General features: G+C 47.3%; 1 protein-coding gene across 5 annotated transcripts in view; it reads right to left on the bottom strand.

The window, feature by feature from the left end:
• OTOF (otoferlin) overlaps positions 1-17301 on the bottom strand; it is a gene marked incomplete at its 5' end in the record, with an annotated part of 86283 nt that extends 68982 nt beyond the window's left edge. For all 5 annotated transcript variants that reach the window (XM_079110120.1, XM_079110118.1, XM_079110121.1 and 2 more), the window contains 2 exons: positions 1992-2050; positions 17223-17301. In XM_079110120.1, coding sequence (XP_078966246.1) covers positions 1992-2050; positions 17223-17301 — 138 coding nt within the window. The remainder of the gene's footprint in view (positions 1-1991; positions 2051-17222) is intronic.
• Positions 17302-19630: the final 2329 nt, after the last annotated feature.

The following is a 19630-nucleotide window of genomic DNA, read 5'->3' as shown; positions in this document are numbered from 1 at the left end:
AAGTTAATTTTTCAATTCAATGTAATCTCAATCAAAATCCCAGCTGGCTTTTGGAAGAACTTGATACACTTACTTTAAAATTTATCCAGAAGAATAAAGGTCCACATATAGGTCAACTTAAAAAAAAAAAAAAAAAAAAAACTTGTTTCACTAGATATCAACCTACATACAGAAGAGCCATATTCAGTAGGGCATTGTGACAAGGATTCTGAGTAGATTGTAGACTCCTAGGATAGGACAGAAGGCTCAGATATAGGCCTCAAGAGACAGAAAGTGGAGAGAAGGTGATTGGAAGTTGATATTGGGAAAAGTGATTCCTTATATGAAGAAAAATAAAACTGGGTCCCTATCTAACACCAAATGTAATGGAAGAGATATAACTACAAAATCAGAAAATATAGAATGTATTTGTTATGTAGGGGAGGGGAAAAGACTATCAGAATTGGAAACCATTAAGGATAAAAGACTTTTGGTCAATGAGGGGCACCATAGTTCTAGTTCATAGACAGATGATAGACTGAGAGAAATTATTTTTAGTATTTAAAACCAAATGGGGTTGATATCTAGATATACAAAGCAGGCTTACCATCCAATAAGAAGAAACAACCATCCCAATCAGGAAAAGGGCAGAGAATATGGACCATTTAAAAAAGAGGAAACTAAAAGGCTAAAGGTATGTCAAAAGAAGCTTAAGTCCATTAGTAATCAGAGAAACGTAAATAAAAACAACAGTGAGATATCACCATTGGTCTGGCGAAAATCAGGAAGCTGGGCACAGGACGCTATGTTCCATTGGTAGAAGCATAGGCAGTGGCCGGGCTGGGTCAAATGAAGTACACGCAAACTCTGTGAGTCAGTGATTCCAGATCCTGGCGTACATCCCAGAGAGATGCTCGCACGGGTGCAAAAGACATGTGCGTGAAAAAATTCCTATCTGGTGGGGGCGAGTTGGAGGCAAACTGGGGTCTCTCCTGATGAAGTGGGCAGGTGAAATACGTAGGGTGGCCAATTCACCCTGGTTTCCCCAGAACTTTCATAGTTCTAGCCATGAAAGCCTGTGTCCTAGGAACCCTCTCCGTCCCAGGCAAACCAGGATGGTTTGTCAACCTAACATGTGTTGGATGTGTTCCATGAAACACTCTACAACACAGATGGAACTTAAAAATAGTACACAGTGAAAAAAGCAGGAAAGAAAATTAAATATTTAACACATCACCATTTAAGTAAACAAACACACGCTCACAGGACAACAGTACGAATCTTGCAAAAATCCATGGGAAACCAGAGGTATGCATTTAGACATTTGAGCAGTTGCATGTGGAGGGAAAGAATGGGGCTAAAAGGGAAGCTATACATATGTACATACAGAAGCGGGACCTTGTGGGACCAATGAGACAATGTCCCATAGGCTGAGGCAAACGTTTTACATGTTCAACCCTATCCTGCATTCGAGAGAAAATCAAGCTAACTGGGGAAACACTGTGTTTGTGTGTCCCCCAGTGTCTCCATCACAGGAAGCTTCTGGTGTCCGAGGTGGGAGAGGCGCCTATGCTTTTAGGGGTGACTGGCCTGGTGGAAGCCCTAGTGGGGTTAACCTGGGCCCTCCAAGGGCTCCAGGGAAACACTGGCGAGGGACCCTTGGCTTGGCTCCATTGAACCCTTGGCTGGTGGCTCAGATTTAGGTCTACAGCTCTGTGGTTCCTTTCTCCACGGGAAATGCCCAACTGGGCAGTGGGCCTTCCAGGTGGGCCCAGTCTGCCATTCTGTGCAGCATCACAGCAGAGGATCCTGACCGGGGAGGAGAGGCTCCCCCACACCGTCCCACACCACCTCCTGCCAGGTAGCAGTGAGGAGAGCTGAGGAGCTCTCTGCAAGCCACCCACCCAGGACTGGGGCCAGAGTGCACCCCCTGAGGGCAGAGAGGACACCTGCTCCCCTTTGGACTCAGTGCTCCTGGAGAAGACTGAGGGGAGACCCCACATTGTGCCTACCTCATCGAAGTCAGCCACATCCTCGCAGTTCTCCAGGACTCGGGAGTAGAAGGACTGCCCTGTGTCGGGGAGAGAAGGGACTCCAGTCAGAACTGCCTAACAAGGAGCTGGGTCAGACCTTAGCCCCAGAGTCATTGTACCAGTATTTGATGCAAAAACCATAGTCACGAACCACCAGACCCCATGGCTATGCAGTTCTTCAGGATGAGGCGAATCCCAGTGTACCCTCTTATCTGACCCTCAGCAGCCCTTAAAGGTAGGCAGGTCAAAGGCCATTAGCTCCATTTACAAATGGGAGACTAAAATTCGGAAAGACCCCGGATGGTCAGAATTGACATGGGTGTGGACCCCAGGGCTTTTTTCTCCCCTTGCTACTTCCTCAGGGATTCTCTTGACCTTCTTCTGCAGCTCCCGGGCTCTACTGGCTGTCCCAGGCCCTGCCGCCCTAGAAGAAGCCTGGTCCAGAGGGTGGTAAGTTCCCTTCCTGCTGATGGGGGTCTGTGGAGCCCAGCCCCTTCCGTGGCCTAGTCCATGGGCAGGAATTCCTGGGACAACCAGTCAAATCCCAGACCTGTGTCCCAAGGGCCTCTCACCCCTTCCACAGCCTCAACTCCCTTTTCTGTAAGTCTTTGTAGAGAGGAGAGTCTCAGGTGACTTCTCTCTTCCCTGTGCTCTGTACCTGGCCCCTCTGTTCCCTGCTGGCCCAAGTAATGGAGTGGGATGGATACACTGCACCAGACCCCTGGCTGCCCCCACATTGATACGCCACCCAATAGGGCGTGTTGGGTGATAGAGGTAACGCTGTCTTCTTTTTGGCCTATCCAGTCTGAACTGACCCAAGTTGCTGGAAGAACCAAATCGGGAGAGAGTCGAGGGTGAGCTGAGATGGATGAGGCAGCAATGCGTGGAGACAAGCTCATCCAGTTCACTTTGAAAAGCATTCACCAGAGTCTCTGATGTACCAGGCCACATCCTGGGGACTCAAGGATAGAGGGGTGGACAAAATGCATAGGATCCTCTCCTTGGGGGACCAAGAAAGGGAAGCCAGGACCTGGAAGAGTCCCTCGTTCAATACCATACAATATATACCCCAAGATACAAATCTGCACAAGATGCAGAAATGGTGCAGAGGGAGGATTGATACCTTTTGGGGGATGAGTTGGAATCACTTGAGAAGAGGCTGTAATTTATTATGAGGAGAAAGCCAGAGGTGGGATAGGCTAAAAAGTTATTATTTAAAATTAATTTATTAGCCTCTGTCAATTAACTGTAATAAGTAAATAAGTAAATAAATATATAGTAGCATAGATGGTAGGATTCATTTTTTTTAAAAAAAAATCCTAATTTTACAAAACAAAACCCAATTCTATGTATATATTTTGTATGTGCATAGACAAGATTCTCCAACCATTAAAACTGGTCATCCCTGAAGAGGGGGAGTGAAAACGTATGGTAAGCAGCATACTTTGACCTTTTGATTTTTATTTACTGGATATTATACATGGATTTTTAAGAATGATCATGCTTTACTCTTATAACTGAAAAAAAAAAAAAAAAAAAAAAAAACTTTTAAGTTCCCACCAATCTAGACCAATGTTTTGGGAAAGAGCTGTCTCCAGATGGATGCCAGTCCCATCTGGGGGTTAGGGTGGGCTGCCACTGACACAGGGCTGGGGGTACAGGAGGGAACTTGGCAGTGCCCCCTCTGCACAGAAGACCTGGGAGACCTGGTTTAACTAAGGAGACCCTCTGACCCTCCCCTGAGATGGCGCTGTGGCCAGGTGCAGAAGGAGACTCTAGAGCTAGGCCGTTCCTCTAGGAACTAGTTGGTTCTCCCGTCTCATCTATTTAATAGGAGCTCTCAGAGCCCCCGCAGCTGTTACGACTTGGGAACTAGTTCTAACTCAACAGAGCTGGCCCCTGATGAGGAAGGCACGGAGATGTGCAAATCTGAGGAAGTATGTGTGTGTGTGTGTGTGTGTGTGTGTGTGTGTATGGTGGAGGCTGGTGGGGAAGGATTGCATCTGAGATAATTAGAAGCTATAAAGCAGAGCCATATATACGGAAAATAGATATGGAGTAGACAAGATGGAAAAGAAATAATCTTTAGTACTAGCGAGGGACAAAACAAAGAAAAAAAAATCTTAACAAGTCCTCTGCAAGGGAGGGGTTGGAGGAGAAGGAACCAGGAGAGCTGGTGCCTGAACTTCAGTGGCTGCTAATTTCCCCGGCAGGTAACATACACGATATAAACTGAGAATCAGGTGAGCCTAGTGGTGCATCAGGCCTCCCAAGGACCTGTCGGTCCAAATAATCAAAGAGCTGTTCATCCTAGAAAGGTCTTAATGAGCCTCTGATAAGGCTGTGCTCAAGATGTAGAAAAGAGAAAGGGGGAGGTAGTGCGGGGGCTCCAAGGGGGTGTCTGGTTCTAATGAGCTCCAAGTGAAGCTTGAGGCTCAAACCCTTCACTGCTTAAGTGTTGCACATAGCCTATTAGAAAGGGAGGCAAATATTGTGAAATTAGCCATTGCAGAATTTACACGCAGACTCTGGAATACGTTAAACTGCACTGGATTAGGCACTGGGGATGCAGATGTGAATGTTATCAAACAGGATGAGCTGAACTCTCTCTCTCTCCACACACACACACACACACACACACACACACGTAAGGTTTTGCTGAAACAATTCAATTATACAGAAATAGTGGAAAGATCAACTTAAAAAAACGAAACATTGCTAAACCTTTTTGAAGAGCCACTGCTTAGGAGGGTATGGACGACAGTGCGGCATCACTCAGGAGGACCTTTTGTCTGTACTGGGACACAGCCAAGGGACCTCCGTCCGTCATCCGTTTTCAGTTATCGGTAACCCCATCTTGTTTCAAGTTCATTTCCACTTAACATCTACTCCATTTGAACTAGGCTTATTGACATTTCATTTTAAATGGCTTTCAGATAAAACCATTAAAAATCCCAATATCCAATCAGCTTTCTTGCTACTGGGAAGAATGAGAATAAAGCTTGAAAGAAAATAGTCTCTTCCTTGTACGGAGAGGCCCTTGTGGATCCAGTGAGAAAGTTTGATGGGAAATTGAACAGCATCCTTTCCTGAGAGGCGGCTGCTCCCATAGTAGGTGAGCTGCTTGGTTTGAAATAAACTCTTTCCTGAGCCAATAAATGGAGTATAAATTGCAGATCTGAGCTCCTACTGTAATAAGTGCCATGACATGGATTACACCCATTCCCAATTGTAAGGCTTAGGACTCCAAGGTTTAAAAGAAGTAACTTCAGTGTCATTCATCATTTAAAACTATCCACACTGCCATTGGGCCCCTAAGTGCAGGTGAGCCCAGAATTTGTTTCACAGGTGAACGGTGGGCCAGTTTCTTATGTGCTATGTACAAAATGCCCAACCTGCACAAATGTCTCTTCCAGACAGCCTACCCTGCTGGGGTCAGACCTTTGAGAAAAGGCAGGCATGGAGGGATGGTGGCCCCTGTGCATTCCCACAGGTAGCTGGGGGTCCTCCCCTCTGGGTCTGAATCAGCCCTTCCAATCAGCTCCAGAGCAGGGGACCAACTATACAAAAGTAATTGGAATAAGCCTTTCAGAGCTTATTACAATCCAAAAAGTGGGGGGTGGCATGTCAGTCATAGAAGAGACTTATATTCAGGGCAGAATCTGTTTGTTGGCATGTAAGAAGGATGAAGTGAGACATGTGAAAAAAAGGAATGACTTTCAGTCTGGTGGCTCAAGGAGGGCATTGTTGAGACACTGGGCGTGGGCACTGGAAGAGTAGGCAGGCCCTAGCCGCGCAGAGGGACTGGGGAGCAGAGAGCAGGAGGGAACTCCAGGCAGAAAGAAGAGTTTGTGCAAATGTTCAAGCACAGGGCAAGGACGGAGCCCTGACACAGCTGGACATGGGACAATGAGTCCTGGTGGGGAAGGGAGCAATGCAAGGGGTCTGTCCGCAGGGAGTGGCCCATGGAGGGAAGGAGAAGGTCTGAGGACAAATTCCTGCAACATCATGGTTTTGCCAGCACCCAGCCCTCTGGCCATGGTCCCACCAGTGCCTGCTATTGCTGTTACCCCGTGTGAGCTGGGATACACCCCTTGCAACTCAGACCTGTCGCTGGTACTTCCTTGCCTTGTTTAAAATAGCAAAGCCTCATTGCATGCCTTGTGTGGGATAGGTGGCATGGACCATGGACCATACAGAACACCGCAAGGCCCTGCCCCTCCTGTGAGACTGTGCACCCCCAGTGCCTCCCCTCCCTTTGTTCAGACACAGCAGCTCTCTGAGAAGGGACCCACTGATCAGTCTTTTCCTTCCTTCCTTCCTTCCTTCCTTCCTTCCTTCCTTCCTTCCTTCCTTCCTTCCTTCCTTCCTTCCTTCCTTCCTTCCTTCCTTCCTTCCTTCCTTCCTTCCTTCCTTCCTTCCTTCCTTCCTCTCTCTTTCTCTCTCTCTTTCTTTTCTACCAGGGATTGAACCTAGGGGTGCTTAACCACCGATCCCCAGCCCTTTTAAGATATTTTATCTAGACATAGGGTCTTGCTGAGTTACTCAGTTCTGGCTTTGAACTTGGGATCCTCCTCTTTAGCCTCCCAAGCTGCTGGGAGCCTGTTTCTTTGAAAGCCAGTCACTCCCACGGAGCACTAGGAAGCAGGGCAGAGCCAAGCCTAGTCAGTGTGGGCCTGGTGCCACAGCTCATGGGCTAGGAGCCCTGGAGAGGGCTATTCAACCCCTTGGGGTCTCAGAGTCAACATTTAAAATCTGGGGGTAACCATCGTAGACCAGCTTCTGTTCTGGGACCATTGTGATGATCAGCAAGAGGTTGTTTTTGAGAAAGTCCGAGTGAAACTTAAAGTCCCTTATGAGCAATGGCAGCACGGTACAGAGGGTTTGGCTCTCCGGCCCGAGTTCTGGGTTCAGATCTCAGCTCCACTACCTGCTAGCCCTTGAAGAAGTTTTTCAACTTTATTTGCCTTCCTCTCCTCATCCATAAGTTGGAGGAAATGATAGTGCTTAAAATAGCACCTGAGCAGAGTTTATTACTCAGGAAATAGCTGTTATTCTCCTAAAGACTCCTGTCTTTCCTTTAGACCTTTAAGTTATGTGCTAAATATAAAAATGATCTCCTCTGGTATGAATCACATTTGTAGTGTATTTTTAGTAGCATATAATCTGAAACAATTTTTGTCTTCATTTTCTGTAACGGTTCAAGTTTCAGGTATTTTAGGTGTGATTATTTCTTCTTAGTGGGTAAAATTTGCATTCATAGTTCTTAAGTGAATATTTTAATGAGTTTCAACAAATCATATACTATGTAATTGCCACACTATCAAGATATAGAACATTTCCATTTCCCCCAGTGTGCCCTTAGAGTCCTTTCCAGTTAATTTCTATCTGTCACACTATCCACAGGTGACCGCTGATCTGATTTCTGTCACCAAAGATTAATTTTACCCATCTTAAACTTCATATAAATGGTAACCTAAAAAAGGTACTTTTTAATGTTTGGCTCTTATGGTCAAGGTATTGATTTTGCAATTCATTATATTGTGCCTACATCGGTACAGTTGTCCCTCAATATCTGATGGGTGTTCCTTGAACCAAATCCCCATGGGTACCCAAATCTAGGGATTCTGTAGTACCTTATACAAAATTTCTGTTTCTGCATTTAACTTATGCACTTCCTCCCATGCACTTTATTATATCATCTCTGGATAACCTGTAATACCCAATGCAATGTAAATGCTATGTAAATAGTTATTCTATATTGTTTAGAGAATAATGGCAAGAGGAAAATCTGTATGTATTAAGTACAGGGACAATTTTCCCCCCAAATATTTTCAATCCTCAGTTGGATCTGTGGATGTGGAACCCAGGGATATGGAGGGTCAACTGAAATGTGTTCATTTTTATTGTTGAGTAATATTCCACAACTTGTTGATTCATTCTTCTGTTGACAGACTTTGGATTGCTTTCCATGTCAGGCTAATGGGGGTGGAGATCCTGTGAATATTCTTGTAAAAGTCTTTTTGTGGACTTGTGAATTTCTTTCTTTTGGTGAAATACCTAGGAGCAGAATGACTGGATCATAAGGTAGGTATCTGCTGAACAGTTTTACTTCTTTCTTCCCAATCTGTAGAGTTTTCTCGCCTTATTGCACAGTCTAGAACTTGAGAACAGTAATGAAATGGTGAGAGAGGACAACTTTGCCTTGCCTGTGATCTTTTTTTTTTTTTGCAGTGCTGGGGATTGAACCCAGGGCCTTGTGCTTACGAGGCCAGCACTCTACCAACTGAGCTATATCCCCAGCCCCATCTATAATCTTAATGTTTAGTATTTCTGGAGTTAATATAATGTTAGTGGGATTTTTTTTTTTTTGTAGTCATCCTTTATTCACAGAAGTCCCTTCTATTCCTAGTTTGCTGAGTTTTTTTTTTTTTTTTTCCCCATGAAGGGTGTTGAATTTTTTTTTCAAAAGCTTTCTCTGAATCTATGGATGTAATCATGTGATTTTTTTTCTCCCTTATTGTGTTAATATGGCAATACACTTTGATAAATTTTCTAATTTTTAAACTAACCTTACATTTGTAGGTTAAAATTCACTTGTCATGATGTGTTACCCTCTTCATAAATTGCTATTCAGTTGGCTAATATTGTGTTAAGGATTTTTACATCTGTGTTTATAAGAGATGTTGAGTTCTTATTTTTTCACGTGTATAAGATCTTTGTTAGATTCAAACATCATAAAGTGATTTGGGAAGTTTCCTCCACCTTTATTTTCTTAAAAGAGTTTTTGTGTAAGATTGGTATTGCTGTTCTTAAATATTTTCTAGGTTCCATGAGTGAAACCTTCTATATCTGAAGTTTTTTGGGGGAAGGAAATTTATTGTCATTCTTTATCACTATTATTACAAATGTAATTTCTTTAATAGATATTGGGTTCTTTATATTTTCTATTTCTTTTTTTTTTTTTTTTTTTTTTTTTTTTTGTGGTACTGGGGATCGAACTCAGGGCCTTGTGCTTGCGAGCCAAGCACTCTACCAGCTGAGCTATCTCCCCAGCCCTATATTTTCTATTTCTTTTTGTGTCAGCTTTGGTAAGTTGTTTTTCAAAGAATTTATCCATTTCGTCTAAGTTGTGGAATTTATTGAGATAAAGTTATTTGTAATATTCTCTTATTTTATTTTTAATGTAATATTTTCTCTGCCATTCTTGATGTTGGTAATTTGTGTTTTCTTTCTTTTTTTCTTGCTAGGTTTTTCTCTATTTTATGAGTTTTTCTCAAAGAACCACCTTTTGGCTTTGTCAATTTTCTCTGCTGTCTGTTTTCTATTTCCTTCCTTTTACTATCTTTGGGTCTAATTTGGGGAACTCGGGGGGGCATATTTATTTTATTTATTGAAATAAAACTCACTCTTCTAACTGTACAATTCAGTGTTTTTTTAGCATATTCACAAGGTTGTACAACCATGGCCAATATCTAATTTCAGAATATTTTCATCACCCTAGGAGAGAGCTCCATCCCATAGGCAGTCACCTCTGTCCCCCATCCTGCAGTCCCTGATAGCCACTAATCTACTAACCTTACTGTCTCTATGGACTTGCCTATTCTGAACATTTCATATTAATGGAATCATATGGTATGTGGTCTGACTTCTTTCATTTAGCATAATGGTTTCAATTTGCTTTTCTCTCGGTAGCTTCTTAAAAGCCAAAACTTAGATCCAAAACTTTTCTTTTTCTGCTGTTTTAAAACTATAAATGTGGATATGTTTGTTAAGTTCGAAACGTTCAATACTTTCTCTTTTGTTTTCTTCTTTGATCATAGATTGTTAAGAAGGGCATTTTTAAATTTGTAAATGTTTAGGACTTTTAAAGATATCTTATTGCTATTGATTTTTAGTTGAATTCCACTGTGGTAAGAGGATATCTCTGTAGGATGTCAGTCTTTTGAGATGTAGTGAGACTTATTCAGTTACCCAGCATAGTGTCTCAAGGTGAGCATACCATGTGTATTTAAGAAAAATGTGTATTCTTCAGTTTCGAGGTGTTATGTCCTAGAAATGCCAATTAGGTGAGCTGGTTGATGGGGTTGTCAAATCTTCCATCTCCCTGAGTTTCTTGCCTGGTTGGTTGTGATTATCTCTTGTAACAACACTTTTTCTCCTTATGAGGAAGTCAGTTTCTTAATAACAGTTGAATAAAGGAATTTAGTTCAAAATGAATTGTCCTAAAAATCAGCTACGTGTAAATTCCTTAAATAATGTATTCTTTGAAAATCATACTTGGGAGACCAGACTCCCTGGGCCTCCTACTGGGGAGGCTGCCCTTTCATTGCCCCATCTGTCAGGCTCCTTCTCTCTAACCTTTGTTTATACTAATCTTATTCAAATATCATTTCCACTTCCACTTGTTTACTTCCCCTTCTCCTATCCTGCTAACACCAGGTGTACCAAGTACAGACTCAAGCTCGGGTCATGGGTTCTTCTGAGAGGCAGGGACAGGGCTGAGATCCTAAGCCCCATCTCTAGCTTGAGTCAAACCCTTACTTCTTCCTGGTGCTATTCTGACTTTGCCATGTAACTAACGAGTGTCGCTGGCAGTCATTTTTTAGATCTTAGGACGGAGACAGAGAAAGAATTTGGAGTTTCTCTTGGAGCCTAGGACAGTACCAGCACATATTTAGCAACTGCTGGGTCCTAGGTTCTCCCAGTAGTGTGACAGATGGAGGAGCTTGTGATCTTGGTGATCCACAAGCTGGGCAGAGTACCCACTCTCTGCCAGGCGCTGGGAACATAAGGTGTGATGGGAGGGTAACTGTTTTTATACCCTCAAATGGAATACAAATATTGTTAAAACTGCAGTGCTGATTTTACCCTAAATTTTGACTTTATTTAAAAAAAAATGAGTGAAAACCCACCTCCAATTTTGCAGATGAGAAAAAGAAAATAAATAGGAATAAAGATTGTTCAAGCAGTATGTAAGGGGTGGGTCTCTCCAGGTAGGAAGCAGTCAGTGGGTTGAGGGCATCACATGATATCTGTGTCCCAGGAGAACTTTCTGGAACTGTCAGTGAGAGAAAGGGATCCCTGACTGACGCTGCTTGCGTCTCAGGCTGCAGAGGAGCCCTGTTGCTAACTGACCCACCCTGCTGCAAGGCAGCACACTTTCTCACACTTCTGTTTCAGGTCTGCTCAGTGCCGGGTACAGTGCTGGCCCTGGAGAAGCAGCCCAGGTGCCAGCCCTGAAGGTGCCACCTGGATGGTCATGGCTCCAGGTGTTCTCAGCCCAACCTCCCCATATCTACCAGAACTCGGGGGCTTATCACTGGGTAGGTCCAGAGGAGAACCAGCTCAGGCCATCTCCCAAATTCCTGCATCTGCAGTGGTCCCCAGGACCACAATCTGCCCTCCTCCTGTATGGAAGCACCTGTCCTGCCCTCTTGCCCACTCCCCAGTCCAGTGCTGACCCTCCTTTCAATGCCAGTAATCCCTTTCCTCTGTTCCCACAGCCCTGGCTGCATGTGGGCCCAACTTCCTTCCTGCACCCCCTGCCTGTAGTCCTGACCCCCCCAATCTTAGCATCCCACTCTTCTGCTAAGAGCTTTGGTGTCCCATTCCCTTACCAAGCAAAGGCTTCAGTGTGACATTGAAGCATTGAAGACCCTCTGTGTTTAAGGGTCCCTCTGCCTTTCCTCTCTCCACTACACTAAGCCCCCAGCTCATCTTCGTACGCCTGCATCTGTACTAGGCCCAGCCCCTCTTCCCAGAGTGAGGCCTTTCCTGGGCTTTGTCTTTGCTAAAATCTGTGATCCCTTCAGGGCCAGCTTAAATATCAGCCATCCTGTACTCAGTGAAGACCTGCTCCCTGACCCTGCCAACTTCTGGCTGCTTGTAGGTCTAGGGTGACTGACTAAGGTGCACCTGCATTCCCCTGTGCCTCTCCATCTTCCCTGAACTCCTTCTGGATCACCCCTGCAGGGCACCTGCTGGTCTCCTGTCTCAGCAGTTCCCTTGTCACGCTGGGCCTTGGCCCCTGCCTCCCTCTCCATAGTATCTGGCACTCACTCACAGCCACCGTGCAGAGGCTACCTTGCCCTCGAGTGCAAGAACCAATGTCTGGCTCACTTCCTACTGTCCTCCCAGGGTGGGGAAGAGAGCCTGGCAAATGGTTGGCCCTCAGCAAATATTTGCTACCTGGAGATGAATGAAAGTATGAGTGAATAAATGATTAGATCTCTGATTTACAAAACATGTTAAAATGAAGCTTTTAATAAACTGGCAATTCATGACATTGATGAGATAATTAGGAAATTTATCACTGACTGAATATTTGACAGTATTAAGGAACTGTTAATTTTTTTTCTGAAATGATGAAGTAGGTAGGTTTTTAAAATCCTTATCTTTCATAGCTGTGCACTGAATATTTACAGATGCAACGATCTGGTATTTTTTTTTTTTTTTCAAAATAATTGGGGGTGGGGAATAGAAAGGGAGATAAATGAAGTAACCCGGGCCGCGTTGATGTTGAGGCCGGATGGGATTATTCCCCCTACTCTTGCATATAGTCAAACATTTTTATTATAAAAAAACAAAAGGAAAGAAATTTCAAACTCAGGGATGGGTGCAGGTGGGAGAGAGGTAGCCTTCATATTACCAGTAAAGGCGGATGAGAGAACCCAGTGCGTTTTGAGAGATCATTTTTGAGTCTGCTCTCTCTGCACATTTCCAGCAGATTTCTTGCTGTACAGCAGAAGACAATTTTTACAATCATTTTTATAGCATGAAAATATACTCCTCCTTTCAAAGCAGAAAGTAGCCTGGGGAACTTTCTGGATGCTCTGCCTAGTCTCAGCTGTGTCTGCACTGGCTTGGGCTTGCTCTGGGTAGGAGGAGGAACATTATGTTACTACCTGGAGCTTTAGACAGAGAAGGCTTCCCCAGGGCTGCTAAGGGGGCCTGTGTATGCTGGGAAGAGTGGTGGGTCCAGGGGCTGTATCCTATGTGTTAAGGGCAAAAGCACAGAGTTGTGTACGTGGGACGCAGAGGCTGTCCTGACCGACACCTATCTCCTGCCATCAGTGGGGACAATACCCACGCTACTCTCCAAGAGTGGTGATGCTAGGTTGGGTAGAGTCCACATGCAGGTTTAGACTTCCAGGGGTATCTCAGGGGTGGGGCACGGGATACTCTGCCTCTGTGACCAGGGGTGGCAGAGAAGTTTCCAGATAGAAGTCGTATTTATCATTGAGAGGGAAAACTCCCCCATTTCATAGGGGAAATAAATCTAATTTGGAGTCTGAGACGGTCCCTGCAACGGCAATACAGGGAAGGGCCCAGTCTCTTCCCAGCACAGTCACCCCTGGCCCTGTGCTGCCCCTTCCAGTAGCCTCTGCTGTGGTTTCCCAGTCATTGTTCTCAACTGGGATCCCCCGCACTGGTCCCTTCATCCCTCACCCAGGTGGCTTTGCCTTCCCTTGACCCTGCCTTGCCTCTCTTTCTGCACCTCCACGTGGACAAGCAGGGATGGCATTCAGGACCGAGTTTAAGAACTCCTTGTTCTGTCCATCTTGCAGCTTATCCCTCCCCTGAGCAACCTCAGCCCTCGGTGCCCTGCACGGTTTCCTATGGTGGGATTGAACTGTCTCCCCCCACCCCCATTCCCTGTGCCAACACAGCAAGCTTCAGAAAGAGCATGCTCAGTGAAGAGGGACATCCACAAGCACCCCCTCCTGCTTCCCACCTGTGGACTGGAACTGGATCCCCCAACATTTGCCAGAAGATGAGGTCAGCCTCCCTCTGGGGCCCTGGAAGATTCTCTGAGCTGGTGAGGTCAATGGGGGAAGGATGAGCCAAATTCTTAGTTTCTAGCTCCTGGGACCTCTTTTAGTTCCTTGATCTCTCTTGGATAGAAAGTTCTAGGTGGAATTCACAATTGGGGAGCTGAGCCGAAGAGAGGCTTCCACAGAGGAAGAATTTAAACCCACTCAACAGAGAAGACCTCAGAGACAGAAGCCATTTCTTACTATTCTGAGGACCAGCGGTGCTTAGCACAGGACTCAATAGATACCTGATCTGTCTCAAAGGTGCACAGGAGTAGTGCACACAGAAGTGTGGCCTGTCCCTAAAATACAGCTGGCCAAGGCAGTACTGTAGGAGGATGTACAGAGTGCTGCAAGGGGAGGGGAAGGCTTCCTGGAGGAGGTGGCCTGTGAGCCGGGCCTTGAAGGATACCCAGAATTAATGGAAGTTCTCAAGGTGGAGGGTGGGGATCATTCTAGGCAGAAGAAATGGGTCTTAAGGGTGGCGGTAATAAAGGGTTGGCATCTTTGGGGACTGACTGGAAGCTCAGTGTAGCAGGAATGCTGTGGGGTGCGGGTAGGACAAGGATCAGGCATGAACCCCCGGAGAAGCCTTGCCCAGGCAGTCATCTGACAGTGGCCAGTCCACGTGGATTCAGCCTTCACCTGTCACTGCCTCACACACAAAAGCCTCCCCCTTGTGTTTTGGCAAGAATGCTCAAGGGTTGGAGGGTAAAGGGAGAAGACAGTCTGTCACTCTGTTCTCTGCAGCCAAGTCCTCACGTCTGGGGGCTCAAGCGACTGAGCACTGGACATAAATGTGGACTAGAAGAATCTACCCTGTGCCCCACGGCCCTCTGATCGATGCAGCAAATTAATTTAGAACTGAGAAAGGACAAGCCTGAAGCTAATACTTCCTCTCTGAGTAGCACCTGCTGTCAAGATGGCTCCTTCCCAGGTAGCCCACTCCCACTTACTTCCCATGACCACAGACCTCCAAGTTAAATGGGGGCCAGTGTCTCCAGATTGATAAGGGGAAACTGCAGACAGGACCGGGATTGGAGTCTAACTTCCCTGTGTCTCTGTCTAGACCAAGGGGACTGTAACTTTAGAGGACAGGGGCTGTATCTCCTTCAACCCACAGGGTCCCAGGCCCATCCCCCACTCTGCCTGGCATTGGGCTTCCCTCCAGTGGTTTGGGGAACTTGGGACCAATGTCTCCTCTGACAGATCACAAATTTCTGGATTCTTCCTGCCGAGCACTGGCTTGGACAGCAGTGGTTGTACGTGTTATGAGATGCTGTGCCGCGTTCTAGAGGGGGTTGCTCCCTCTGAACTGTTGTTGGCATTGGTCTTCTTTGGGGGGGCTATTGTTGTCAACTGCTGGATGCAGAGGGTGAATGGCTGAGAATTTCTGCAAATCTGCTTATCATCTGCCTATTTTGCTGCTTGCCTAGCCCCTTCCCCAGGAGCTCTGCCTCTGGTTATCTGCAAATGTGGAACCTAGAAATGGATTTCTCCACTCGTCTAGAGGGACCAGGCTGCAAATAGGCTAATTCCTGGGTGGTCAGCCTCACTGCTCAAAGGAAAAGATGGGTCTCAGATGAAGAGTGCTTATTCCAGCTAACCCTGGGGGAGACAACAGAGCTTACAGGATTGAGCGACCAGAGTGAGGTCCTGTGCCGCAGTCTCCCCACTAATTCCATGCAGGTCTCTCTACATCTTGTTTCTCTGCCTGCAAATGGGACTAGCCCTGCTCAGCCTGGACTGTCTTGTCACAGCAACCTGCAGCTGAACAGCCAAGCACCATGCTGTGTGTGGAACACAGGGCTGTGTTCACAGATCAGACAGCACACTTGCTTTATCTAAAGCTGGTATGAGCCAGCAGGTGGCACGTGGCGATGAGGGGTGCTGCAGAGAAGGCGGTCAGGGGTTGGGCTGGGAAGCAATAGGCTGCCAGCCCACCTTTCCTGTCCCCTCTCCTGCCAACAGAGTTTCTGCTGTCACCTCCACCCCCACCCAACCCTATGAACAGCAGGCTGCAGCTGGGCGACCCAGGGCCTGTGCAGGGGGTGATGGGGTGGTCAGGCTTCTGCTGGAGCATTCTAGGGTGCTGCCATGTATCCCTGTAACCTCCTGGCAGAGGTGCAGAAACTGTGTCCAGCCTGTGCCTGAGGCTCTTCAATGTGGTGGCTCTCTCAGCCTCCTTCCCGTCCTGCCCCACTCTCAGACTCCTCTCTGGATAGACAGGACCAAGTTTGGTGAGGAGTACCTTGAGACCCCCCTGGACCAGAGGGTTGGGCTGTGGCCAGGCGGAGAGGCCAAGGTGGATGGGCAAAAAGCAGAGTAAGCCTGCCCTGCCTGTCCTACTGAAATCCTAGAGCCCTCTTCCTGAAGAAGTCCTGCCCTGCCTGTGGCTCTGCCTGGCTCTCTGATCTCAGTTCCTGCAGCTTCTCCAGCCTGTTGGAGCCTCTGTCCGTTCCTGCGTTCCAGCTCTTCTCCCAGCCTCGAGCACACTGTTCCCTCTGCCTCCTGTGATCACCTCCTCCCCTTGCTGCCTCCTGCTAATTCCTTGGGGTCCGGCTGAGTGCTGCCTCCTCCTGGAAGCCTTCCCTGACTGTCAGACCAACAGGGATTAGTGTGTTGCTTCTGTAGTTTGTGCGCTGCTCTTGTCCCCAACCTCTCTGTATCACACAGCTGTCCTGGTTGTCTTCCCACTGAAGCTCCTGTCCCACCAGATGGGGCTCCTTGAGGCCAGGGCCTGGGTCATGCTCAGCTCTGTTTCCAGTCCCCACCCTTGGTAGACTGTAATAAGCAGTCACAGAACACATTTGTTGAAGGAGGACAGGAAGAAAATTGACAGAGGAGGGGCCAAGGGGTTGCAGGATCCTTGCCCAGGAATGTAGTAGATCTAAGAGAAGCCACACTATCCCTATCTTCACCATTGTGCTGGGGCTGGTGAGTCCCTAACTGCCCTAAGTTTCTACCAGCTACTCTAGGTTTTGCAAGTCTACACCTCTATATTGCATGCAAAGCAGTCGACCTGAGTGAGGGGGTGATGGGACCAGGAAGCTTCTGCAGGGCTAGGCCTTTCAGTTCTGGGTCCCTGAGCCCAGTGGTAGGTCCCTTGCTTCTGCCTCCCTGAGCAGAGGCCTCTGTACCCTGCCAGGGCACTGGCATGTTGGCATGTGCAAAGAGAGACACGTGCAGAAATACAGCGGACCCTGATTTTCAGGAAGTCTCAAGGGCGGGTCAGGCCAGGAACAGGTGGCTACCCATGAAAACCCTCATGGCCCCAGTCCCTGCTTGAACTTCGCCATCCATCCTCCCAACCCTGCCCTACCCCATCAGCCTCCAGAGCAAGGCTGGGCCAGCTTGCAGAGCTGGGGTCCCTCTGAGATAGGGGCTTCCCTACCTCGGAAAGTCACTTTGGCGATCCGGTCGCCCCTGCCCCGAAGCTCCGAGACGGTCTTGAGGTGGACGAGCAGGGCCATGCTGGCGGGGAGAGCCAGGGCACTGGCCAGCAGAGCAGCCCAGAGGGAGCTAGCTGGCGGAGTGCAGCTCGCACGCCTCCCTCTTCTCCCACCGCTGCCGCCGCTGCCTCCTGCTGCTGATGCTGCCCACAGAGACCAAGGCAACCGAGCTGAGCTGCTCCTTCCAGCGACTCTCAGAGCCTCACAGCCCTGCCAGCCCCCGCCCCTCTGAGCTGTCAGCCCAGCGTGTGTTACTGTGTGTGTGTGTGTGCGTGTGTGTGCGTGTGTGTGTGTTGTGCCCCCGTGAGCAGCCTGGGAGTGCACACAGAGTCGGATTCATTATTCAGCAGTCTGGCTCCCAGATAAAGCCCTGTCCGGCTTCAGGTGTCTCCTTCCAGTTATTGGAGTGGAGGCTCCTACTCACTCCTTGGTAGGGCTGAGCAAGGTCTGCCATCAAGAGCAGTAGATGGCAGTGGACATGGGATCAGGAACTTCACGCTTTGTGTGCACAGAAGCTGGGCTGTTGCACTGGTGCTTTGGGGATGGCCCATGCTGTCTCCTGCATCAAGCCGAACACCGATGGCAATGGCGCCTGCAAGGCTCAGGGAACCTGGACAAGCCAGGCTTGGCTGCTCTGGATGGATGACACTGTGCTATAGGAATCCTACTCCAAAGCCTCCTAGATGGAAAACCAACATTAACATTAATCATAGCATTAGGGCTATACCTAGTGGGGTCCCTCAGAGATTCAAGCTTTAAGGTAAGAATAAACCACCTGTTCCCTGCCCAAGATCATGTCCCTGAGAAGCTGGGTTCTGATCCCTTGTCATGGGAGCTGAATCTTGGGAGGCAGAGAGGCTGGGGCTGAGGACCAGGCTAGGAGATACCTGATGGTGACAGCTGCAGAGTCTTCTGTTCTGCTAGGGGTAGTGCTTAAGGACCAGGGCATCGACCTCGCCCCTTCCCAAGGCGGGGATGAAGAAGGCTAGGTCACGTGAGACAGCTGACAGGTGGTTTCCAGCCAGAGGAGGACTGTCCTGTTTCCGCTCTAACCAGCTGCTAGAGGCCAGAGACGGGACATCCCTGGCAGAATTTCCAAGGAACAAGGGAGAATGGCCCCTCCTTTCCTTCAGAAGGTGCTTGTAGGGAAAGGTACACTGGAGGCTGGGATTCTAGTTCCTGGAACCTGTGCAAGGTGCTCTGCACCCTGGCTCTTGCCATCCACTCTTGGTGGAATGTCCTCCACACCGCCCCAAATTCCTGGCCTTGGTTCCTCAGGTGCCCATTCCTGGGGGTACCTCTGTATGTGCACCCAGGCAGATTTAGGGTCCTCTTCTGTGCAGGGTCCTGCCCCTCTCATCTCACAGCATGTGGGGCTGCTCCACTTGCCTCTCCCCATGCTAACTGGGAGAGGACCTGGTGCATAGCATCTTTGCACCCATATTGATAAGATAAAAGGGTGAGTTTGACGACTTACTAACAGAGTCTAAAGGTTTAAAAAGGGAAATATTAAATGTTGAATTTGCAGGCTGAGTAACTTGCAGGATGTTTTCTTGATACCCTTAATCCCCATTCCATACCTAAGGTCCTGGTCCTGCCCTGGTCCAAGAGCCTTCTTTCCTTCTTCTAGATGTTTCCTTGATACTGTCTTATTTCTTTCTATTCTTTTTCCTTCTTCTTTCAATTCCTGCTCCTCCCATATATTCACCTTTTCCACATATTTTTAACCATATGAAATTAGAGAACATCTTAGAAAATTGCAGGCATTGAATAGAAGTGAATATCTAAAACTTAAATTATCCTGGTAAATTCAGTATCTCTTTTTAAAGAAAACTGTTTTCTCTCTAGCATTTTCCACCTATGAGGTCAACGGGTGATCTGTGTTTGCAAGACTTAGCAGTACTTGATGGAAAAAGAATCCATCTCTTCCTGAGACCCTTTGGGGGTTTCTCCTGAAAGGGGTGAATTTCAGAAGATTTCTTATAGCCCTTTGCCTCTTTAGGAAAAAAGCCCACAAATCTGCCCTGGGCAAGGATTGAGCTTTGTTGAACCTCAGGTTCTGCATCTGTAAAAGGGCACATAGCCCGTCTTGGCTTAGTTAGCTGCACTTTCTGAAACCTAAGCCAGATACTGGGCTGAACCCCAAGTGGAAGAGCTGAATGGGTGAAAATATGGACAAGTGGGCACAGGGTAATGGAGCCATGAGCAGCTGGCATGCTGTAAATGGAAGAAAGCGGCTGCTCATCTCCTTGGGGACTGGAGGTCATTGGAAAGCCTTCTTGGAGTAGGAGTCACATCTGAGTCTGCGATTGCTCTTTCAACAATTTTCCCGAACATTTTTCTTGTTGTG

This window comes from Sciurus vulgaris, assembly GCF_902686455.1.
Source record: "Sciurus vulgaris genome assembly, chromosome: 14".
Taxonomy (NCBI): domain Eukaryota; kingdom Metazoa; phylum Chordata; class Mammalia; order Rodentia; family Sciuridae; genus Sciurus; species Sciurus vulgaris.
Note: the sequence above shows the minus strand (reverse complement) of the source record. Positions and strands in the feature narration are given on the sequence as shown.